General features: G+C 38.0%; 1 protein-coding gene across 1 annotated transcript in view; it reads right to left on the minus strand.

Moving 5' to 3' along the window:
• The window catches only part of NALCN (sodium leak channel, non-selective), a gene marked incomplete at its 5' end in the record, with an annotated part of 60,351 nt that overhangs the window by 37,075 nt on the left and 3,036 nt on the right, over positions 1-20,240 (minus strand). Inside the window, one exon of the mRNA XM_010139688.1 lies at positions 8,690-8,763. Within this exon, the coding sequence (XP_010137990.1) occupies positions 8,690-8,763 (74 nt within the window). The remainder of the gene's footprint in view (positions 1-8,689; positions 8,764-20,240) is intronic.

Raw genomic sequence — 20,240 nt, forward strand, 5'->3', positions numbered from 1 at the left:
GAGAAGGGTCAAGCAATGCACCAATCATCAGTAAAAACAGCTTCTCAGCAATGAAGAATGTAACAGCACAAGTTCAGCTGTCATTCTAGGGCAGCTCCCTTTCAGGGCTGTACATGGCAAAATATTTATGTACACACTCAAGACATTATCTTTGAGTGTTCTACGTAACTGGAACCATGTATCAAAGCTGCACATTGCTGACATTCTGTAACATGAAATGTCTGCTCTCTGGGAATGCATTGAACTTGCAGTATTTCATTGTGCGGGTTTATTCGCTTGTTTGCTCATTTGTTTCATTTGGCTTTTGCTGAATTTTGGCAAACAGATTTTACACATTTTGGTAGAAATGAGTACTTGCTCCTTAGTAAGTGTGTTACAGCTAAACAGAGTGCATAGCTTTATTTTGATGACTACAATGAAATTGATCTGCTTAAGACAACAAGAGGTTTCCATTAAAGAGCTCACACAAATCCTCTGATGGCTGAGAAATAGAAATTCAACATTGGAAAAATATTTTAACTTTCCAGGAATGTTGTGATTTTAAGTTTACACAGTGCACACCTTATTGCTCATTTTGTGTTATGCTATCATTCAGAGAAACACAAGACCCAGTGGGTAGTATTTCATACTTTTTAATGAACTGAATTTCCTTTTTTTTTTTTGAAAGATGAAAGAAACTACATGCTATTGGAGTAACCAGACTATTCGCCCATCTGCGATAAGGCTATCCATGACAGAATGGGATGATCATGCTTGATGGCAAAAGATGTCCCAGACATGTTCATTCTCCACTGTGACTTCATTTTTCACTCTTCTTTGCTACTTCTCTTCCTTTTGGATTTAAATGCATAAGTGATATGAGAGGTATCCAAAGTGAGATCTGGAAGACAAAATGAGAAGCTTAGAATACATGTTAGTGTCATCACTGCCAATCATACTAGCACGCTAGAAAAATACATTGTGCTACACTTATTACACCGAAGCATCAAGCCATTTAAGAAAATTACTGTAATTCTTATAAAACACAGCTCATCTTAGCCAAATCATGTATATTTTAATACCAATGGATTTTAAGCAGTATATTATGGAGTATGATACTACATAACACTGTCAGAAGACAACAGAGATATCATTTGAATACCTGTGCAATTTTCTTGTAAAAGAAAAGAAAAAGGATAAGAAATTATTTCCTAAAAATAGATCCTACCTAACTCTGTTAAAATGACAATCCAGTTCTTCCCAGCAGAGACAACGGAAAGTTCTGGTGCTTGACTTTTGTATAGAGGCTTCTTGCTGTGACAGAGGGTAACTTATCATTTTTTTTTCTCTGTAAATATAAACTACTGTGCACTGCTTCTAACAGCTAGAAATTATTTTCTTGACATCAAAAAGTGATTTGCACACAAACTTTCCATGTCTTTACACACACATTACTTGAATACCAAGTTACAAAAACTCTTAGTGTCCGTAATAAAAGAGAACATTAAATGCTCAAACAATAAACTCTTTACTTGACTAATAAACAAGATGGCTTATTTGAATATTAATTGTATAATAAAATACATTTAGCCATATACTATACAGAATGTGATTACATAAACAGCTGTAGAAAACTGTTAGGATTGTCTATGATCTCTGCCTAAGTTAGATTCCTAAATTTACATTCATTGCCTCATTTTCAATAACTCTGGAAACCCTGCAGCTCCTAATGAAGTCAACAGAGAAATAATGAAATGCCAGTTGTAAAGCATAGATATCAGAATTTTTTATCAAGTAACTGCAAAGAAACTTTTTGTATTTTCAGAGAAAAAGATGCTGTGCTGAAAAGGCCTTGGCTACTTTTGACAACCTCTTTCCCGGCAGTCTCCACTTGATGGGCATGAGTGCTTCCGTGGATTAACTTTTAGTAAAACCCATGCTATATTATCTTTTCAACATAGGATCTGAATATTTTCCATCTATTTAGACACCTAGAGTTGCAGATCTTTGGAGACTTCTGAGAAAGAAGGGAGGTGCCATCAAGGTTTGAGAGTTGCACAGCTGCCAATTTCAAAGTCTACGATACGTTTTGTTTTCTTACTGTAGACACCTACACTTACGTGCTTACTCTCAGTGACTACACATGGGCCGTGTGTCCAGGCTTCACTCATAATCAGTGAAGATATTAATTGGTTGTACAGAGGTGGCCATTGCCACCTGCTGTGCCTTGGAGTATTTTGCTTTGCTTCCAGCTGCTGCTCCAGCAGTGTATGGGTCCTCCACAAATTTCCCTATTACATGCCATCCTCAAGAGGATGTTTTGGGCATCCTCTGGCATCTCATACATTACTAGATATCCATATGTGGAAAACTTCATTGGTCAATTTATTTAATTAATGATGTTTGGATGCTATTCAAGTAATCATAAAGCGGGCATCTAAAGAGTAGTGAGCTAAAGATCTCACTGGGCTCCACCGCCTATAGTGACTAGACCTCTGCCAACCAGATGACAGAGGTCATCACTTAGATCACAGGCAGATCTGGTAGTCTGGAGGTGAATCTCACACCTAGAACAATCACTGTGCCACAAATTTATTCCTATGTGATTTGCAAATTGGAGTTAAAAAAAAGAAGTTTTCTTGACTTGATACATCTTCACGTAACTGTAGCTGGTCAGAATCTTTTGACCTTTCTTTGAACGATGCGGGCAAAATGACCTTTTTTTAGCTAAAATTGTCCTTTCCATATAGACAGGTTCGTGTTCACTTGGGGAGGAATGAGGAAATTATGACACAAAAAGACAAGAAATATGTCAAGCTTCTGGACTTTGTACTCACCTTGCAGAACTCTGAACATAGTCCAGCAGTTGCAAACTACATGCTCCAAATTTGCCTTGAAAAGCATAAATGTAACAAAATACCCTGAAAAAGAAAATGTGATTCTTTTAGGTTATCAGAAAGACAAGCTACAGGGGAAGATAATACAAGATATTGGGATACCACATAGTTTGTATTACCTCCAAACAGTTATGAGGTCCAGACTTCTGAAGTCCTTCAAACTATTTCATGCTTTGGAATCTCTGAAAAATAAGTAGTGAACAGAGTGTTCACGTAATAGTCTTTGAGCTAATGTAAAATGTTAAATGCTTTGATCAGTACTTCAAAATACTGTACCTTAAATGAATATTCTGTGTTCTCTTGCAGAGGGTATGCACACGGCTCACACTTGGACTTTTTTTAGGGAGGCATCCTTTCCACAAGTGTTTACTCATCTTCTTGCATTCCAGTATAACAGCCATCTGTTATTTTTCTGTATTATTTTAATGAGTGAATACTTATGTAGTAACTTCAGCAACCACACATTACTATGTGGTTGTGTTCTTGTTCTCCCTGAAATGTGCTCACGCTAAAATCTTAGCAGTGTGGTATGCTTCAGTAAAACACTCAATTATCAGCCTCATTCATCATTGTTTTCACTCTGATTCTCTATCTTTACTAAATCTTTCTATGCTCTCATTACAATTCTTTCTAACTTGGAGTATGTGGCTAAATGTGACAACCTCAAATTCATGGTGAATCCACCTGATAGGTGTTCTATTACCTCTCTCCATTTTACACATTTAATTTAACAAGGCATTGTTTGAAAAGCAAGCAAAAGGCACATTTTCACCACAGCTACACTACTGTTATTTGGGGAAAATATACTATTTTTAAAAGAAATCTAAATTTGGCTGCTAAAATAAAATCAATTATTAATGCAACTTGGATAGTTAATGCTTTTTCTTGTTTCCTTCCACGTCTCTAAAGGAAAAAATAAAAAATCACTTATTTTCTTTAGCGTCTTCTCAGCCTGTTGAACTATGGTAGCATACTTTTTTTCCTTTAGCTATTTTGTATTCTCATCGTCATTCTTGCCTTGCTCTTTCAGCTTCTTCTCTAACAGATGTTTGTATAACAATTATTTACCTTAGATTATAGAAGAACTAATAGAATCAATGAAGAAGGAACCTCAAGTGGCCATCTAGTCTGTCATCTCTCTCAAAGCAGGATTAATGACATCTGCACCATTCTGGGCTAATGTTTGTCTAACCTTCTTTTCCACACCTGCAGTGTTGGAGACTCCACAGCCCACTAACTCTACTTCACAACAACACTTTACAGGGATCTATAACATGGTGGTCATTTGGCACAAAACCCATAAATCAGAGTAATTTCTTGCCAATGCATATGTGCATTCCAATATTTATTTCTGTTTGTCTTTGCAGGAAGCAGGTGAAATCCAATGATATCATATGCTTGCAGAGATTTAAGAAAGTGGTGTCTAATTCTGGATTTTACTCCTGATGACAACAATCATCAACTAAGCTTAACTATAATATTTGTTCTGAAAAATACATGGTATCAAAGCCTGGTGCTTCATAAGCTGAGCTTACCTGGAACATTTGTTCTCAGACGTGCAAGGTGTCAAAGCTTCACAGTTATGAAGAAAGAAATCTTAAGAGAGAAAACTTAAAATATATACAGAGAAACTTGTTCTAAGTAATTTAGGACTAATGCAAGTCAATTATTTAATTCAGGCAAATTTCTAATAAAAAATACCAAAGGTATGCCTTCTGTGATCATAGAATCACAGAATAATTTAGATCGGAAAAGACCCTTAAGACTATTGAGTCCAACAGTAAACCTAACATGGCCAAGTCCACCACTAAATCATGTCACTAAGCACCACATCTACACATCTTTTAAATACCTCCAGGGATGGTGACTCAACCACTTCCCTGTGCAGCCTGTTCCAGGCTAACAATTTCAGTGAAGAAATTCTTCCTAATATCCAACATAAACCTCCCCTGGCATAACTTGAGGCCATTTCCTCTCATCCTATCACTTGTTACTTGGGAAAAGAGACCAACTCTGGTCTTGCTACAGCCTCCTTTCAGGTAGTTGTAGAGAGCAATAAGGTCTCCCCATAGACTCCTTTTCTCTAGACTAAACAACCTCAGTTCCCTCAGCTGCTCCTTACAAGACCTGTGCTTAAGGCTCTAGCACCTTTAAGATTTCCCTCTTGAAGGTTGTCCATCCTTCCTGGACTCCTTTGCCCCTCAGGACTGCCTCCCAAAGCACTCTGTTAACCAGTCTCCTAAACAAGCCGAAGTCTGCCCTCCAGAAGTCCAAGGTGGCAGTTCTGCTGACCCCCCCTCCTTACTTCTCTGAGAATTTAAAACTCTTACCATCCCGTGATTACTATGCCCAAGGCAGCTTCCAACCATCATATCACCTGCAAGTCCTCCTCTGTTCGCAAACAACAGCTCCAGAAGGGCGCTTTCCCTAGTTGGCTCCCTCACCAGCTGTGTCAGGAAGTTGTCTTCCATACAATCTAGGAACCTCTTGTACTGTTTCCTCTCTGCTGGATTGTATTTCCAGCAGACATCTACTAAGTTGAAGTCTCCAACGAGAACAAGGACTAGGGATTGTGAGACTTCTCCCAGCTGCTTATAGAATATTTCATCTGCCTCTTCATCCTGGTTGGGTGGTCTGTAACAGACTCCCACCATGATATCTGCCTTGTTGGCCATCACCCTGATTCTTAGCTATAAACGTTAAACCCTATCTTTATCGTCATCAAGGTGAAATGAGTGGCTATGAGGTCAGGTGAAAAGCAGTGTTTGGCTCACTGAATGGTAGAACATTAAACCAGAAGGACTCTAATAATTAGACTTGAGGACTGAACCAGCAAAAGCTTCAGAATGTTGGACATGGAAATGTGCAAAGTTTCACACCTGGTGCAGAATAGACCCATGTGTCCATGCAGGCTGTGTGGAGTGGCTGACTGAGGAAAAGGATCTTGGAGTCACATTGTGTACTGGGTCTGGATGGATTTGAGTTACCTGGATGATAACTGGATTAATGTATTCCTGTCATCAGTAAGGCAAACTGACTACTATATTAAGGAGGAGTGTAGCCAGCAGATCAAGGGAAGTTATTATTCCTCCTCTACTCAGAGCTGGAGAGGCTGCACCTAAGGACACACTTTTGGGTACTTCAGATGGGATGTTGAAATACAGGAGCAGGTACAAGCAGTCAGTGTCCTACAACACATGACCTCCAAGGAGACTTGAGAGAGCTGGGCTCGTTCGCATTGGTGAAGAGAAGGTTAAGCCATGGAGCTCAACTCTTGTTACTGTGAGATGACACAGCAGTGAGCCATAGCCAGAAACAGGGGCATGGAGGGTTCAGCCTGGGCATCACCCTGGGCATTACCCTACTCTTATGGGTAGGGTAATGCAGTAAGAAAGCCGCAGGAAAATGAATAGACCCAAGACCTTCCTTTCGCTGCATATTGTAACATCAGAGGACCAGGCAAAACACCTAGGATTGAATGTATGAACTATGTCTCTGGGTGGTCAAGGGCTATTTATGCCCTCCTTCCTCCTCTTGGGGAAGAAGTCAAGCTGCAGTTAAGTATGTGGAACAAGAAGGTTTGCATAGAGGAAGATGCAGACGAGGAACAGAGACGTACCTGTGTGTAATGCACATTCCTTCTGTGTGGTTGGTTATGCCGCAACATTCAGAATTTGACTGAAAAATAATTTGACAAGGCTTAAAAAGTAGGGTGGAAACAGTGAGAGGCGGACTTAGGCTGCCACAGACTTAAATTTCTTTTCAGTGCGGCAATTTGATCAAGCTGAAGTTGCCCATGGGCAGCTTTACTGTGTAGAGGCATTGCTTTAGATAAATGCTCCTTAATTCAGGGAGACAAAAATTAAAAAGATGCCAGAAAGAATCTTTTCAGAAGGGACATCCTGATTTACCTCTTATTGTTCTTGACATAAATACCATTTCTTCTTTTGTCGGATAGTCTGAATAGCTGAGACTCAGCTACTTTTATTAAGAAGTATACAATATTTAAGGAAGAGACAATATTAAAGTAAAAATAAGCATAAGAATCATTCCTGTCTTCTGAGTTTTCCTGTGTTCCTTGAACTGAATCCAAAGTTTCATCTGTAAATTTTATCCTTTTTTGTCACTTATTTCTCCTTGCATGTCCTGCATCAACACTGGCAGCACTTGCATCAACATGGAAACACTCTGCTCTGGACCAGCAGGGCCATCACTAGCAATGCTCTCTATCAGCATGTCCATCAGGCGTACCATGAACACAATTTTCTTATGCTATAACAGATGCATTGGAGACATCACAGTTCAGAGTTTATTTAACAATTTTGAGGCAATAATGCAAAACAATAGACAGTATTTGTCCCTTTTTATCAGGAAGCAAATAAGACTGCCTCTTCATAAATGACTTAAAAGCACCTTGAGAAAGCATTAGAGGACGTATGATCCCACATTTTTCATACCTGACAGAAGTTCCCCCCTTTTCTCTGTGTTCCTCAAAAGTTCATTGCTGATGACCCAGGAATTAGTGGGAAAACTTTCTTCCTCAGCCTTTTAAACTCTTCTTCAGAGGAATTCAAGTGAATTGATGAGAAGTCTCTGAAGGACCAAGCGGAAGTCAGCAGGACTGAAACTGGAAGGACTGATTTCTGATTCAGTCCTGGTACCCCTGAGAACTTAGTAAAGTCCAAACAATGGTTTGCTTGGGTTGTCCTCCCACTCAGCTTCAGACTTCTCTTGAAAATGAGAAAATTGTGTGCTGATAAGAATTCATCAGAATTCTGAATTTCAATTTGCAAGACTCAATTTTTTCTTCTATAGAAGGAAGAATGGAGCGGCTACAGATGTCACAGTTTTTTAAATGAATTTTAAAATATAAAATGTTTCCTCTGTGTTATAGTATAAAACCATGCCAAACAAACTGACATTTGTGTAACCCTAGAGGTGTCAATAACATTTCACAATTGTAATATAACATAGAATTTCATTATAAATGCTTTACTGAAACACTGTCAGGAAGCCTGTTTCTAAACCCATATTTTTTAAAGTTTTTGTGATTAAGACAAAGAGACTTGCATTTATGTATCTGTAACAGTAATGCCTGTAGAATCAAGGTACCTTCATATAAATGAAAGAAAAGCTTACAAATAGAGCCCTAAGAGTTCTTAAAATGGAATACTTATGGTCTTGTAGTTAATTTCTCAATAATATTTTGACGAACAGTGGCATGCAGCATGGTGTTACCCATACGATAACTTCAGACATAGGTTGGAGACTTCGGCTTGCATTACTTACGGTGCTGAGTACCTACTTGATATGGAATACTGAAATGAGAGACCATTATTAAAACATTCAGGAAATTGTTCTACAGAAGTCACAGTTCTGAAATCTTCTTTGTTGTACATTTACTACTTGAAATATGATTAGCTGTAGTCTGTGCTTTCTAGTGAACAACCCCTGCGAATGTCTGTGTGCATATGTATGCAAGAAATAGGTTGGAATTCTTTAGGCAAAATAACACTGCTTCTGAAGAGACATTTTTTGGTTAATTTATGAAGAAGTGAAACGAGCTGAAGCATGATATTTCTGCATGACACAGAATTCAAATACACACTGAAGAAGAACAATTTCTTGTTGCTGTTCAAGCTTATAATATAGCCAAAACAAAGAGCCATTTATCTTGGATAATGAAGGCAACAGATGTACTACAAAGGGACACACCACCATAAATATTATACATACAGTAACATTAATGGAAAATGAGGTTATGAGAAATCAGATGACAGTCAAAACGATATCAAATCACTTCTGACTCCTACCTTAGAATTTTATTGATTGCTGTCTCTTTTTCCAGAAGGTTTCTTGCTCTGATGCTGAAAACAGATTTACGGAGCTATAAAATTAAGAGAAAGACAGAGTATTATTTAATTACTGTAAAATATAGCGTGTGGATGTGACAGACCAATAAAACTTTATGATGCTGAGTGTATACAAAATTAAGCACATAATGTTCTCTATCATAAATCTGTTTTTCACAGTCTGTGGCACAGATGTCCTTATCCAGGAAAATGATGGTGGAAAAGATCAAAATGGTCACATAGAGCAAGTTTCTTGAGGAATGTCTAAGATCCTAGTGTTACTTTGCAGCTTTTGGCCTTCCCATGCCAATCCCTACCTAGTTCTGGGTAGAAAGCAGCAGGTAGTTTTGTTGACTAGCAGAAATATTATTCCCTTTATTACTGACTTCCTTTCTTCTTCAGTTGGTCAACTAACACATTCATCTTGATCCTGGCTACTTCTCCTCCACTTCGGATTTTGACTAGGCTAGATCATACTCTGGAGATGCCTTGACTATACAGAAGAGCCAGCTAACAAAGCTTGATGTATGATTTCTGTACCTAGAGTTAGGTAAGAGGAAAGTAGGTCCCTTTTTTCCCCCTATGATGTAGAGCAAAAAATGTGGTGAGCAAAATGTGCTTGTGCTTGCCTCTGGTCATGAACAGTGTTTTTAGGCATAGTCTTGTGAACAGGACTTCCTGAACATTAAATGAAAGGACTGAGATACATGAAAAAACAAGCACTTAATTTTGAAGCAAGTGATTAAGCAACATGGCAAATCACGGAACAAATTGCAGCTGAAGAATTTAGCCGAGGAATTGCACCTGTGATGAACAGAAAGCCTCTGGCACCTTAACTCTGTCGACCGTTTGGATATTATCGTGGGTGAGAGAGATTTGGGAGCTTCTAGCAATGCATGTCCTGTTTTTGATCGATCTGAAATGGAATCTTTAACCACATTTCTTTAGAACTATTTACTATAAATATTGGATTTCATTAACTGATCCGTGACTGCCCTAAGGATGTAAGAGATTTCTAAAACACTTCCTCAAATGTAGAGTCATTCGACACATCATTTTGCTAGAACTTCTCTCGAGACTTGGACTGACTGATTCTCAGTAAGTTGCCCTCCTTTGGAGAAAAACAGAAGTCTAAAAATTGCCTTAAAGCTTGTTAATTATATTGGCTGTCCATAATAAAATGGCTACTGCTTTTTAAGCCACACCTGTAACAGCAAGCTACAATCTCTTTCCTAACCTTTTCCTCGCCTTTTCAAGTGCGGCCCCTTCAACCTCTCTCAGGTCCTAACCCATCTCTGTACAGCCTGTGGAAGTAGAGAACACAGATTATTTGATAATAGCACTATTTCGAGATTCTGTGGGTTCCTTAAAGAAACCACAGCTTGAAAACTGAAATATGGTACGCAACACTTCAGAATGCAGTTTGGAAAATAAGGTATTGGGATTTCAGTTAAAATAAAAAAAAAAATAGTAACAGAATTGTTGAATATTTGAATATAAGCCAAAAAATTGTTCCATTGCCTGGATATGGATAACACCAAAATAAACTGAAAATCACAGTATGAGATATACCATTATATTAAATATTGTGTAGGGGTAAATATTTCATATATTGAAACATATTTGCAGTAGGTTTTAACTCATTTGCAGTGCATCAGCACAGGTTTAGTTGATTTATCAGGATGGTACCATATTATGGATTTAGATATAATTGACAATGCTGAAAGCAATGGTGACTCCTTCATGTGTTTTATATTCTACTGTCAGTGAAATTAATGTTAGTGAAATCCCAGAAAATTAATTATATTCCCTTATCAGGATTGGAGAAAGAAATCTCCAACCCACAGGATTACCTACTCTTTTGCAAGGTGTTAGCTAATATTTTTTTTTAGAGCTCAACTAGGAACATTAAACTCATGAGAAGGTTAAAAGCCAGCTGTTTTCTTCCAGTTCTTTTTTTCCTGTTATGTATAATTGCTTTAGAATAATGGCAATTACATCAAACATTAGAGAGAAAAAATAACACTAATGTTTTATGTCCATTTACTTCTAATAACAATCCTTTGCTTGCTAACATCTTAGAAATTGGGAAGATTTTAAACACAGAAACATTAATTTCCAGGTTTTGTTCATCTGAAGCAAATAAATTTCCCTGATACTGCCTACCACTCCCTATCTGGCATAGGATGTTTCGGTATTTAAAATACATGTCAAAACACCTTGGTATTAAGATGTGGCCCAAGCACGTGAATTCATCCAGGTCATTAACGAGGGAATGTGCCCTGGGAAAGCAGGGATTGAGGAGTCTACTTCTTTTCCAAGACTTTACAGACAGGTTGGGCACTTACTTCCCTGATATGTTTAATGCTTCTCAAGGCCAAGTGTTAAACCATCTAGCGCCAGCAATGAAGCAGAACATCTCAGGAAAAGCTGCTAGGCCAAGGGCTACTTACATCCGCCAAGGGCTCCTGAACCCTTCATCTAGGTAGCAAGACCAACAAACGAGGCAGTGGTGAATGTTTTACACAAAAGCATACTGTTAAATCCCTTGCACACCTCAGCTGGAAATAGTTTGACCCCCTGTTTTTGATGCCTTCAATGAACGCCCTGAAGATTTGCAAGGACAGCTCTGCACTCTGGTATTTATCTGGCTACCGCACAGCCAGAGGTGCAACATCCATGGAACCAGAGAGACAGAGAAAAGCAGTAGGAAGGAGCCCATGTCTGGAGCCACTGAGATGGGGGAGAAAAGATTGGGTTCTAGTTCCTGCTACCAAAGCTGTTCATGAACTTTATTCAAGACTGTTTTAAGACACAGATGCCTAAGGAGCCATGGGAATGGGGAAAGCGACCAGAACACCGGGTGTTGCACCAGGTTATTTGTGTAAAGAGTGCATTTACTTTTCCTGCACTCTTTTTCAGAAAGACTAGCTGTGAAACTTGCTGTGGCAGTACCTCCTTGGGCATTGACCATGGTCTAAGCACACCCAATGGACTGAGGCTTAGATGAAATTCTGAAGGTTTGTTACTACCCTGTCTGCCTCTGCATTGTGATAGAATCTAGATTGGAGCCAGGTATCCAGTTCTTTAATCCAGGAATACATAAGCTTGTGCACGATCCTATACTTTGGTGCCTAGGGATCTTAGCGGTCCAAAACGGAACTGATAATATAACCCAGGCACTTCTGAGAATTACGGCTTTTGAAGACGATGGTCCTCATTGCCCTTTAGAACTCAGGAGTCCTTGCTTCAGCAGAAGACTGGTAAATTTATCTTAAATTTAAAATATCCAGAAGAAGCAATACAAGATAATATTTTCAGATATGCACGTTTCTCAAATTTAAAGCAGTGAGCAGTCAGTTAAAAGAGAATCAAACATTACTATAGATTTTTAAAATATGTGTCTTATTTCTATATTAAACAAATAAACTAAACTGTTTCCCATTTAATTTTCCAAATTTGCATAGCACACCAGGCAAATGCAATGGAACTGTACAAACAGAAAATGGGGGTGATGATTAGTATTTCGTTTCATAATGTCTAGATGCTGCATGCTGGTGTGGAAGGAGGCTGGCAATTAAAACTCGTGATACCTGCCGAGTTCTTGAATGTTGTAGAGGAAATTATAAGCAGTGTTAATGTACAAAAGACATTAAATAAGTACAGTATAGTCTACAGAGGTTATTTTAGGGTATGTTGGTTTAGCCTGCTGGTTTTTTTATTACAGATTGTCATGTACTGTGAGGACACCCTCAGTGTATCTTTATGAGGTATTATTTATTTATTTACTTCTCTATGCAGCCTCTAAGTATCATCAGTGCAGAAATGATAGTGCCATATAGCTTTCTGCTATAGATCATTATTTTTTAGCATGACTCTGTCCTGAAACCATCTAACAGCATCTGATTACTGTTAAACATGTTTTCAACTGCACATTTCATAGAACTCCTGCAGGTTACTTTAATCTGTAAGGAACAGTCCTGACAGGTCAGCAAATTACTGATAATATTTCCTGGATGAAAAGGTTTTAGATGGAAAGCATGTGCTCCTAAGAAACCATGAAAACAGCTCATGACTTGGTTCCCACATTCCTTTGAGTTATTTACAGAGATGTGCCCAGACACAGAATTAGGAAATCCGCAGGCAGTGCTGGCACCCCTTACTGCTGCTGTTGGCAGGACGGGCTTCAGGCAAACAAAACGACTCAGTCCCGTCCATGTGAACTTGTTCAGAATGCTACACCCTGTGAAATCCCAGTTGTCCAGAACGACAAGGACAAAGCGATAAACCACTGTAACTGTTGTAAAAGAAGATAAATCACAAAACATTGTTGCTCTGCAAGTGCCACCCGCTGCTTTGAAAAGGTACTGCAGACAGTTTGGATTACAATATTTATTTAGCAGTGTATTTGAAAAAATCCAGGCTTTCTATCCTGGAAAAAGAAAATCCTTGTCATGAGCTTAAAGGCAAAGCAACACATCATGATACCTTTACCAGGTGACAGCTAAGGACTGTGGACCAGCCTAGGTGTGTTGGCACAGCACTGCTGTGCTTCAGGGGTATCTGTGCCAATTTATAACAGCTAAGATACAGCTCAGTGGTTTTATGTTTTGGGAAATGCTGTTCATTGTCAAGCTTTTGATATATTTTGCTAGCAACATGTTTTCAGTGCACAATCCCCAGCAAGCACTGCATAAAGCAATTGTTTTCAACTTGAATTTGACAGAGAATTGTTTGCTATCAACAGATAACAACTGTAGTGATGTAGTATATTATTTTTGTATCATCAGACCACTGAAGAGTTGGCAGAGGAGACAAGCCTTTGTGGGTGTTCTGCAAAACAAGGTGAGACGAGGTCATAAGTAAATAATGAGATATAAATGTCTGAAATGTTTGGTTGACAATGGAAAAAAAAAGAGCATGCAATATATTTTTCTATACACGATTTCCTGAGTATTACATGAAAACTAGGAATTTTAGCTTAGTGCTGTTGAAAGCAATCTTTTACAGGCACCTGCAGGACCATAAGGGAATAGTCTTTTGTACCATAGCAGAAATTCCAAGAAAGTGAAAAAAAAAAAAAATCATCCAAAGCTTCTGTTTCCATTTGGAATTTTTTGGATACCAATTGACAGTTTTTGTAGACTTGCAGAATGAACAGATTGTTAGGTATTATATTGTTATTTAAACATGTACAGCTTCTTGGGAAAATATGAAGAGTCAGTACAACAAGCAATAAATCAGAGTGGTTTGTAAGAAACAGTGAGGAAACTTTTGGGCAGAATCTGTTCGAATTTTGAACATTCCATTAAATATAGTATATTTCTAGCCCACAGGAGTTTGCTGTGTAACTTCTCAAGTGCAAATATTATTATTATTTGTTCAACAACATTCTGCCTAAGCATCTTTGGCTTGAAGAGATGATTAGATTTTATCAAAATGAGTATCTGGCCCTTGGTGAGGCTGTCCTATATAAGAACCAGGCTTGCTAAACAGTCAGGAAAGTGGTCGAGCATTAGATAAGTGCCACAAGGAGTCAAAGGCTGTCCCTTTTGATAAGATGTCTGGAATGAGAAGTGGGCATAATCTCCTTAATTCTCAGGAGTCATTGACCTGGAATAGTCTTAATTGCTTTTGTAGCCCTAGATTGCTGCCTGTCTCTTAAGGAAACCAATGTTCTTCTAATTAACTGACTACCGGTCTAGAAAATTTACATGTCCTTTCATAAGGAAGGTCCAGAGAAGGGCAGCAAAGCTGGTGAAGGGTCTAGAGAACAAGTCTTATAAGGATCTGGGGTTGTTTAGCCTCCTAGTTGTACAAGCACATGCATATTATTCCCTTCACTAGAACAATGTGAACATGAGTATATCTAAGCAGTTCTTGTGAATGAGTCTTGTGAATGGGTGAGGAGGACTGGAGGACTTGGGGGAGATCTGGATTCCTCAGTAGGAACTGGGAAAAGCTTAAAGCAGGGCTTTTCTACAACCAAGACACTCACTGCCTCTCCCTTCACTCCAAACTAACACGTGCTCTTTTCTGTTAAATACATCAGTCCTAAGAATTTTGCCATGTCTGTATTTTGTTTTACTGAAGAAACAGGAGTATGATCAGCATATGTTGCAACGCAGTTTCACAGTCTTTGTATCAAACCCTTGAAATTTTTTAGCACAAAACTGATGAAGTAGAAATCTAATGCCAGACAGAAATGCTGAATTGTGGCACTTTATGAAAATGGCAAAGTATCCAGTGCCTAGCCTTCTTTCTCTCAGAAGGTAATTGAAAATTGGTCTTTTCCAGGTGGAAATTTGAACGTACTATGTAGAGGCAAGAGTGACAAAGCAATCTAAAATCATCAGAAGCCAGAGACAAAGAGTAACAAGAACAGTCTTGTTACTATTGCAGTTCTGTCTTCTCTTCTCTGAAGATAAACATGGTCAGAAAAGTTAAACATTACCAGCTGAAATGTGTATGTGGTAAAACACTTAATGAGAAAGTCTTTTTCTGTAAGTTGATTGATTATTTAAACACAAAAATGCAAAATAGTCAGAGGCATCCTGATTAATTTTCAGAAAACCTGAAATATATCACTGCATTTACATATATTAACTTCATCAGAAAGATCTGATGAGAACAGATGTGGGACAAAAACAATCCCATTTGAAAATCGAGACTGTAATGAGCAAGAAAATGCTGGATTCATGAGCCATTCCTATTCCAGTAGGTAGACTGTTTTAATGACTTTTCTGAATGTTATAGCTAGATAGATTTTGGCAAAATCCTATGAATGACATAAATAGGTAAGACTGAAGCACTTGCCTGTGAACAAGTGGTATTTAGAAATTGAAACTGTAGAACAGAGTTCTACTTAGATACCCATAATGGGAGATAAAGTTTGAACGATTTTTTTTATGCTTACACACAACATTCTGCAAGAATTACTTCAGAAGAAATGTAGTATTAATTAGTATTTAAAAACAAATAATCTTTTCTACTTCAAATTCATGTTCAATTACACTTTATTAACTTCTGCTGTATTCAAAATCAATGCAGTAAAATCATTCTTTCAAATTACTTGGAGAAAAGAATAATCAGGAACACAAGAGAATACTGTCACATTTCTTGTGCCAAAATTCTGCTTTGCATGATAGAATACCCAAAATAAAGTTCAGAATAGACTGATTAACTTGGAACATAAGTTTATTACAATAAGAAACAGAAATTCTGGAAATGACCACTTATGAATAAATATTCCACTGTATGTCTTCATGCCTGATGATTTTCTGAAAGGTATCTTGGGACACTGTCTTCAATATTAAAAGCTATGCCTTAGAAAAGCTGAAAGACTGTTTCAGCTTTTACAAATACAAATACTTTCTGCAAGCAGAAGTTGTCTCAGAATACTCTCAGAATATATGTGGTTCCTTAGGCGAGAAACAGAATAGTTAATGGAAGTTAGTTGAGCACAGTTCAGAAAAAGACATGCCGGAAACAATTGCCAGCTTATACAACAACATCTTACCAAGAATAGGTGGCATGTCTCAGCAGCTCACAAAAACTGTACCTATAATGTTAACTAAACATGTGTTAAAAGTTGTGGGCAATTTTGTGTGTTGAATTTGTGTGTGAAATTATAAACACATAAAATCCTAAACTTTCCCTGAGGTGTCAAGAGATAATGATTTCTACATAAACCGAAGAGTGCTGGTCTGCCAGGAAGTACTGAGGCTCTTCCAGGATGAGGCTTATAATTGGGTTGATGCTTGTGTTTCATCCTATCTAACTTTATTGAATATCAACAGGATCATATCTGGGAAGGAAGGCAAATAGCCTAAAAAAACCTGATGCAAAGCTCAGCAGCCCACCTGCAAGGCAACACAAGTCACCATGAACATACCACCTCAGCGCTCTGATTCCTCAGAGAACGCAGAATCCAGCATGAGGTCTGCTATTTAATATTCATAATCCTCCATGGTAATGTCTCTGGCTACCTCTGAGATCAGCTCTCACTTTCTGACTATGACAGGTATATTCTGCTGTAAGCACGAAATCAGTGGGAGAGGCATATGGTGTGGGAGGTCAGGCTTTCACAGGAGCTAGACTTTAATGATGGATCTTGCTCCCAAAGGAAAAAGGAATGGCTAATAACTTCACTGCTTGCAGAGCTAAAACCAAAACTCATACATGAGAGAGAAAACAAAAAGGAAACAGGATGATAAAGAGGACAGAAAGAAGAAAATACATTTGCTACTATCCAATTAATCTTACAAATGTAGAAATAAGGGAGCTGGCTTGTTTATATTCCTTCCATTAAATGGAAGATGATCAAAGTCTGAAGTATAAAATAGATGGATATATTAAATGCTCTTTTGGTTTGTTTTGTAATTCACTCCTGCTGTGCCACTGCTGTTATCAAGCACATAGGTATCTGTACGTACTGAGTCATAGGCATTTCAAAAGTTCACCTCATGAGCCTGTCAGATTTGAACTTTAATTTAACAGCAATGTGCTGTGTTGTGTGGCCAAAGATAAACAACCAGTTCAGGAGTGTCCTCCTCTCAACAATTTTCCACAGGGCTAAAAGTTGAAGTCTGAAGTGTTTCTGTGCTCCTCTGATTCTAATCGTGAAGTTAAGAAGCCAAAGACAATTCTCTACAGCCAACTCTGGTGTATTTTACTGGACACCTGATTTATGGTAAATTTTACAGTTCATTTAGTCCTTTGTCCCCTGAAACTTCCTGTGACTATCCCTCAGGCTCTTGTGAGAGGCAGCACAGTGAGATGTCCTTATTTTCTGCCAACTTCATTTCTTTTCATCCACCTACTCACACAAAATTCTATGTTTTCATATTTCATCCAGTTCTCCTGTCCAAGAATTTCCAGAAATATTGGTTAGCTAAGGAAATTCCCATCATACCATAATAATTTTCATATAAATGTGGAAGTATAAAATAATGCTTCCCTCTTGTCTCTAAAACTTCCCTTCTCCCACACCTACAACGTTCATTTAATACCATAACTCCCTCTTTTCACTTCTTAGCCTTTTCCTCAGATACATTTTTCACTAATTTTATAACAGCACCGTCTCTTTATATTCACACTGTTTCTGAGCAGTATTCCCTCTTTCACCATAAAATATCTTCATGATACTTTCCACTACAAGGAGGGGGTATCCTCACCAAGCTGAACAAGTCTGGTTTCTCTAATTATACCCAGAGCTCTTCAACTCATGGCTTGCAGACCACATCAGAATAGACTAGATAACCATGCAGTGGAGGAGGTCTGTGGCAAGACTAATGGGTTTAAGAAAATTTGCTCAGCAGGACCTCACGCAGATAGCAAAAACATTTACCATCCAGCATTTCCAGCAGTATAAAATTCAGTGAACCCCAGAGAATCCTGGTTTTACACACAAAGTTAGATAATTATAAACAAGTCAACCAAAGCATCATGCTAAGCTGCTTATCAAGCATCTGTAACTGAGGTAGCCCAGGTGTTACTGGCATTGGATGCCAATGAATGAACATGGCACTGTCTGCCTCCACACATGCACTCAGACATCACACATTGAGAGAGAACTCTTAGGGGATGTATAAAAGGTCAAGGGCATTTTAGGTATCTAAAAGTATTTTTTTATATTAGTATTTGGTTAGTTTATCACTTTGATAATAATTTAGGAATTGGAAGAGTTAGAAAATCTTCTGGATCTCACACACTTGACTAGAAAAAATGAGTATAGCAGAGAAATCTGTTTTCCAAAGCTGTTTTTTGGATTTGGTATAGAAGAAAAGAATTTCAAACTGATTGTCATCATGTTTATAGTAATATATATGAATAAATAATTTTTTCAATTACTTTGAGATGGTGACATACCTTAAAAAAAGAAAGAATGCAATGAAAATCTACCCCCCTGCAACAACTTGAAACATCTTTTCAAAGAAGCGGGTAATTATAATATTGAGAAGACTTACTAAACCCATTACATAAGAGAACAAAAATCAATTTGCTTTACCGATCAAAAATCACAAATTATGGGTCTGATTGATTTTGAAGACAAACCCACCCAACACCAGATATATATTGACAGATTTTTGGAGAAAGAAAAAAACAATGTTGCTGAAGAAGGTATAAGGGAATGTACGTATTAAGTACATCCTATCACTTCAGCAAGTGTGGAACGCAGAAATACTGATATAAGTCCATGAGAAACCGGAGGAGCTAGCCATAGTTCAGGGTTCAGGCACCACAAAAGAAGGACAGTCAAATTTGCCAGCAGAATCTCACCTTTTGATTCCACCCTATTTTTTTATTAATTACAACGCAAAAAAAGATGTGAACATTTTCTGAAGGCATCACGCTATCAGGAGCAGTGGGAATGCATTCTACTAGGCACTGGGATTAGCAAAATGTTTGGTCAGGTTCCTTTTTTTACAGGATGCACGTAGGGTTTATACATAAGTGCAACCAGTCATTCTAAGCTTGTTTTAACGATAAGATACTTTAAAATGGATTTGTTCATACAAAATGAGGTTGCCTTGGCAACTGTATTTATAGAAAGCTAGAGTGATTACTTTCACAAAATCCTTCCTGGTGTTTTCTCCCTCGTAACAGGAACATGTAAATACCTTGTTCTAAGCCACATTTATCAGACCTATTACTCATCATTGATTCTCCCTTTAAGGCACAGGAATCCATAAGTATGTGCTTAAAGCAGGTTGAATAGTGCAAAACCAATTTGCAAACACTTATTTCAGTTCAAAAATGAATGTCAGATAATGCATATTTGCTCCTGGAGGAAAGTGAAAATTTGAAAAGAATGCAGTATTCTGTTTTCATATTGCAAGATCTCATTGAATAAACTGTGCCATGTATTCATCTGTCTTCAAACAGTAACAATTCATTTCTATGAACAGCAGGCAGAAGGAATCAAGATTGCAATTTATATACCTAAACTATATTCATGTAAACATATCTACTGAATCACTGCACAGCTCTGCATTGCATACTATGGACTTATCCATGTGGCTGAGACAAATTTATAGTCCCTGTTCATCTCTTCATTACGCAGGCAGTAGAAATGTACTCTGATTTCCCCGGCACAGCGTTTGAGATCCATCATTTGCAATATTTGGCACAGTTCTGCTGACCCCGAGGCTTGTCATTTAATAACTTATCCAATTTTTCTGCTGTGCTTGTTAGAGTAGATGATGACCATTTAGGCTTGATTCCTTCCTATGCCCTTCCTTGTCTGATACATAATATTTGACCACAGACCTTCCTCAGGCCATACTGTTCAGCTTTAGCTTGTTGATGCCATAGAATATATCAGACACAGGTATGGGTTCAGAAATAGGGACAGAAATTAACAGTAGTTTGCAAATTGTCTCTTTTAATTCATTATCAGAAGAGTATTGGTTTCCCTGACTCTGCTTTCTGCCTGTACAAATGCTGTCCTGAGTTATAGTTGCAAACCACAGACTAGGAAAGCCAGGATTTCACTAGACACACACTCTTT

Source organism: Buceros rhinoceros, unplaced genomic scaffold (assembly GCF_000710305.1).
Source record: "Buceros rhinoceros silvestris isolate BGI_N320 unplaced genomic scaffold, ASM71030v1 scaffold7457, whole genome shotgun sequence".
NCBI classification, from domain to species: Eukaryota; Metazoa; Chordata; class Aves; order Bucerotiformes; family Bucerotidae; genus Buceros; species Buceros rhinoceros.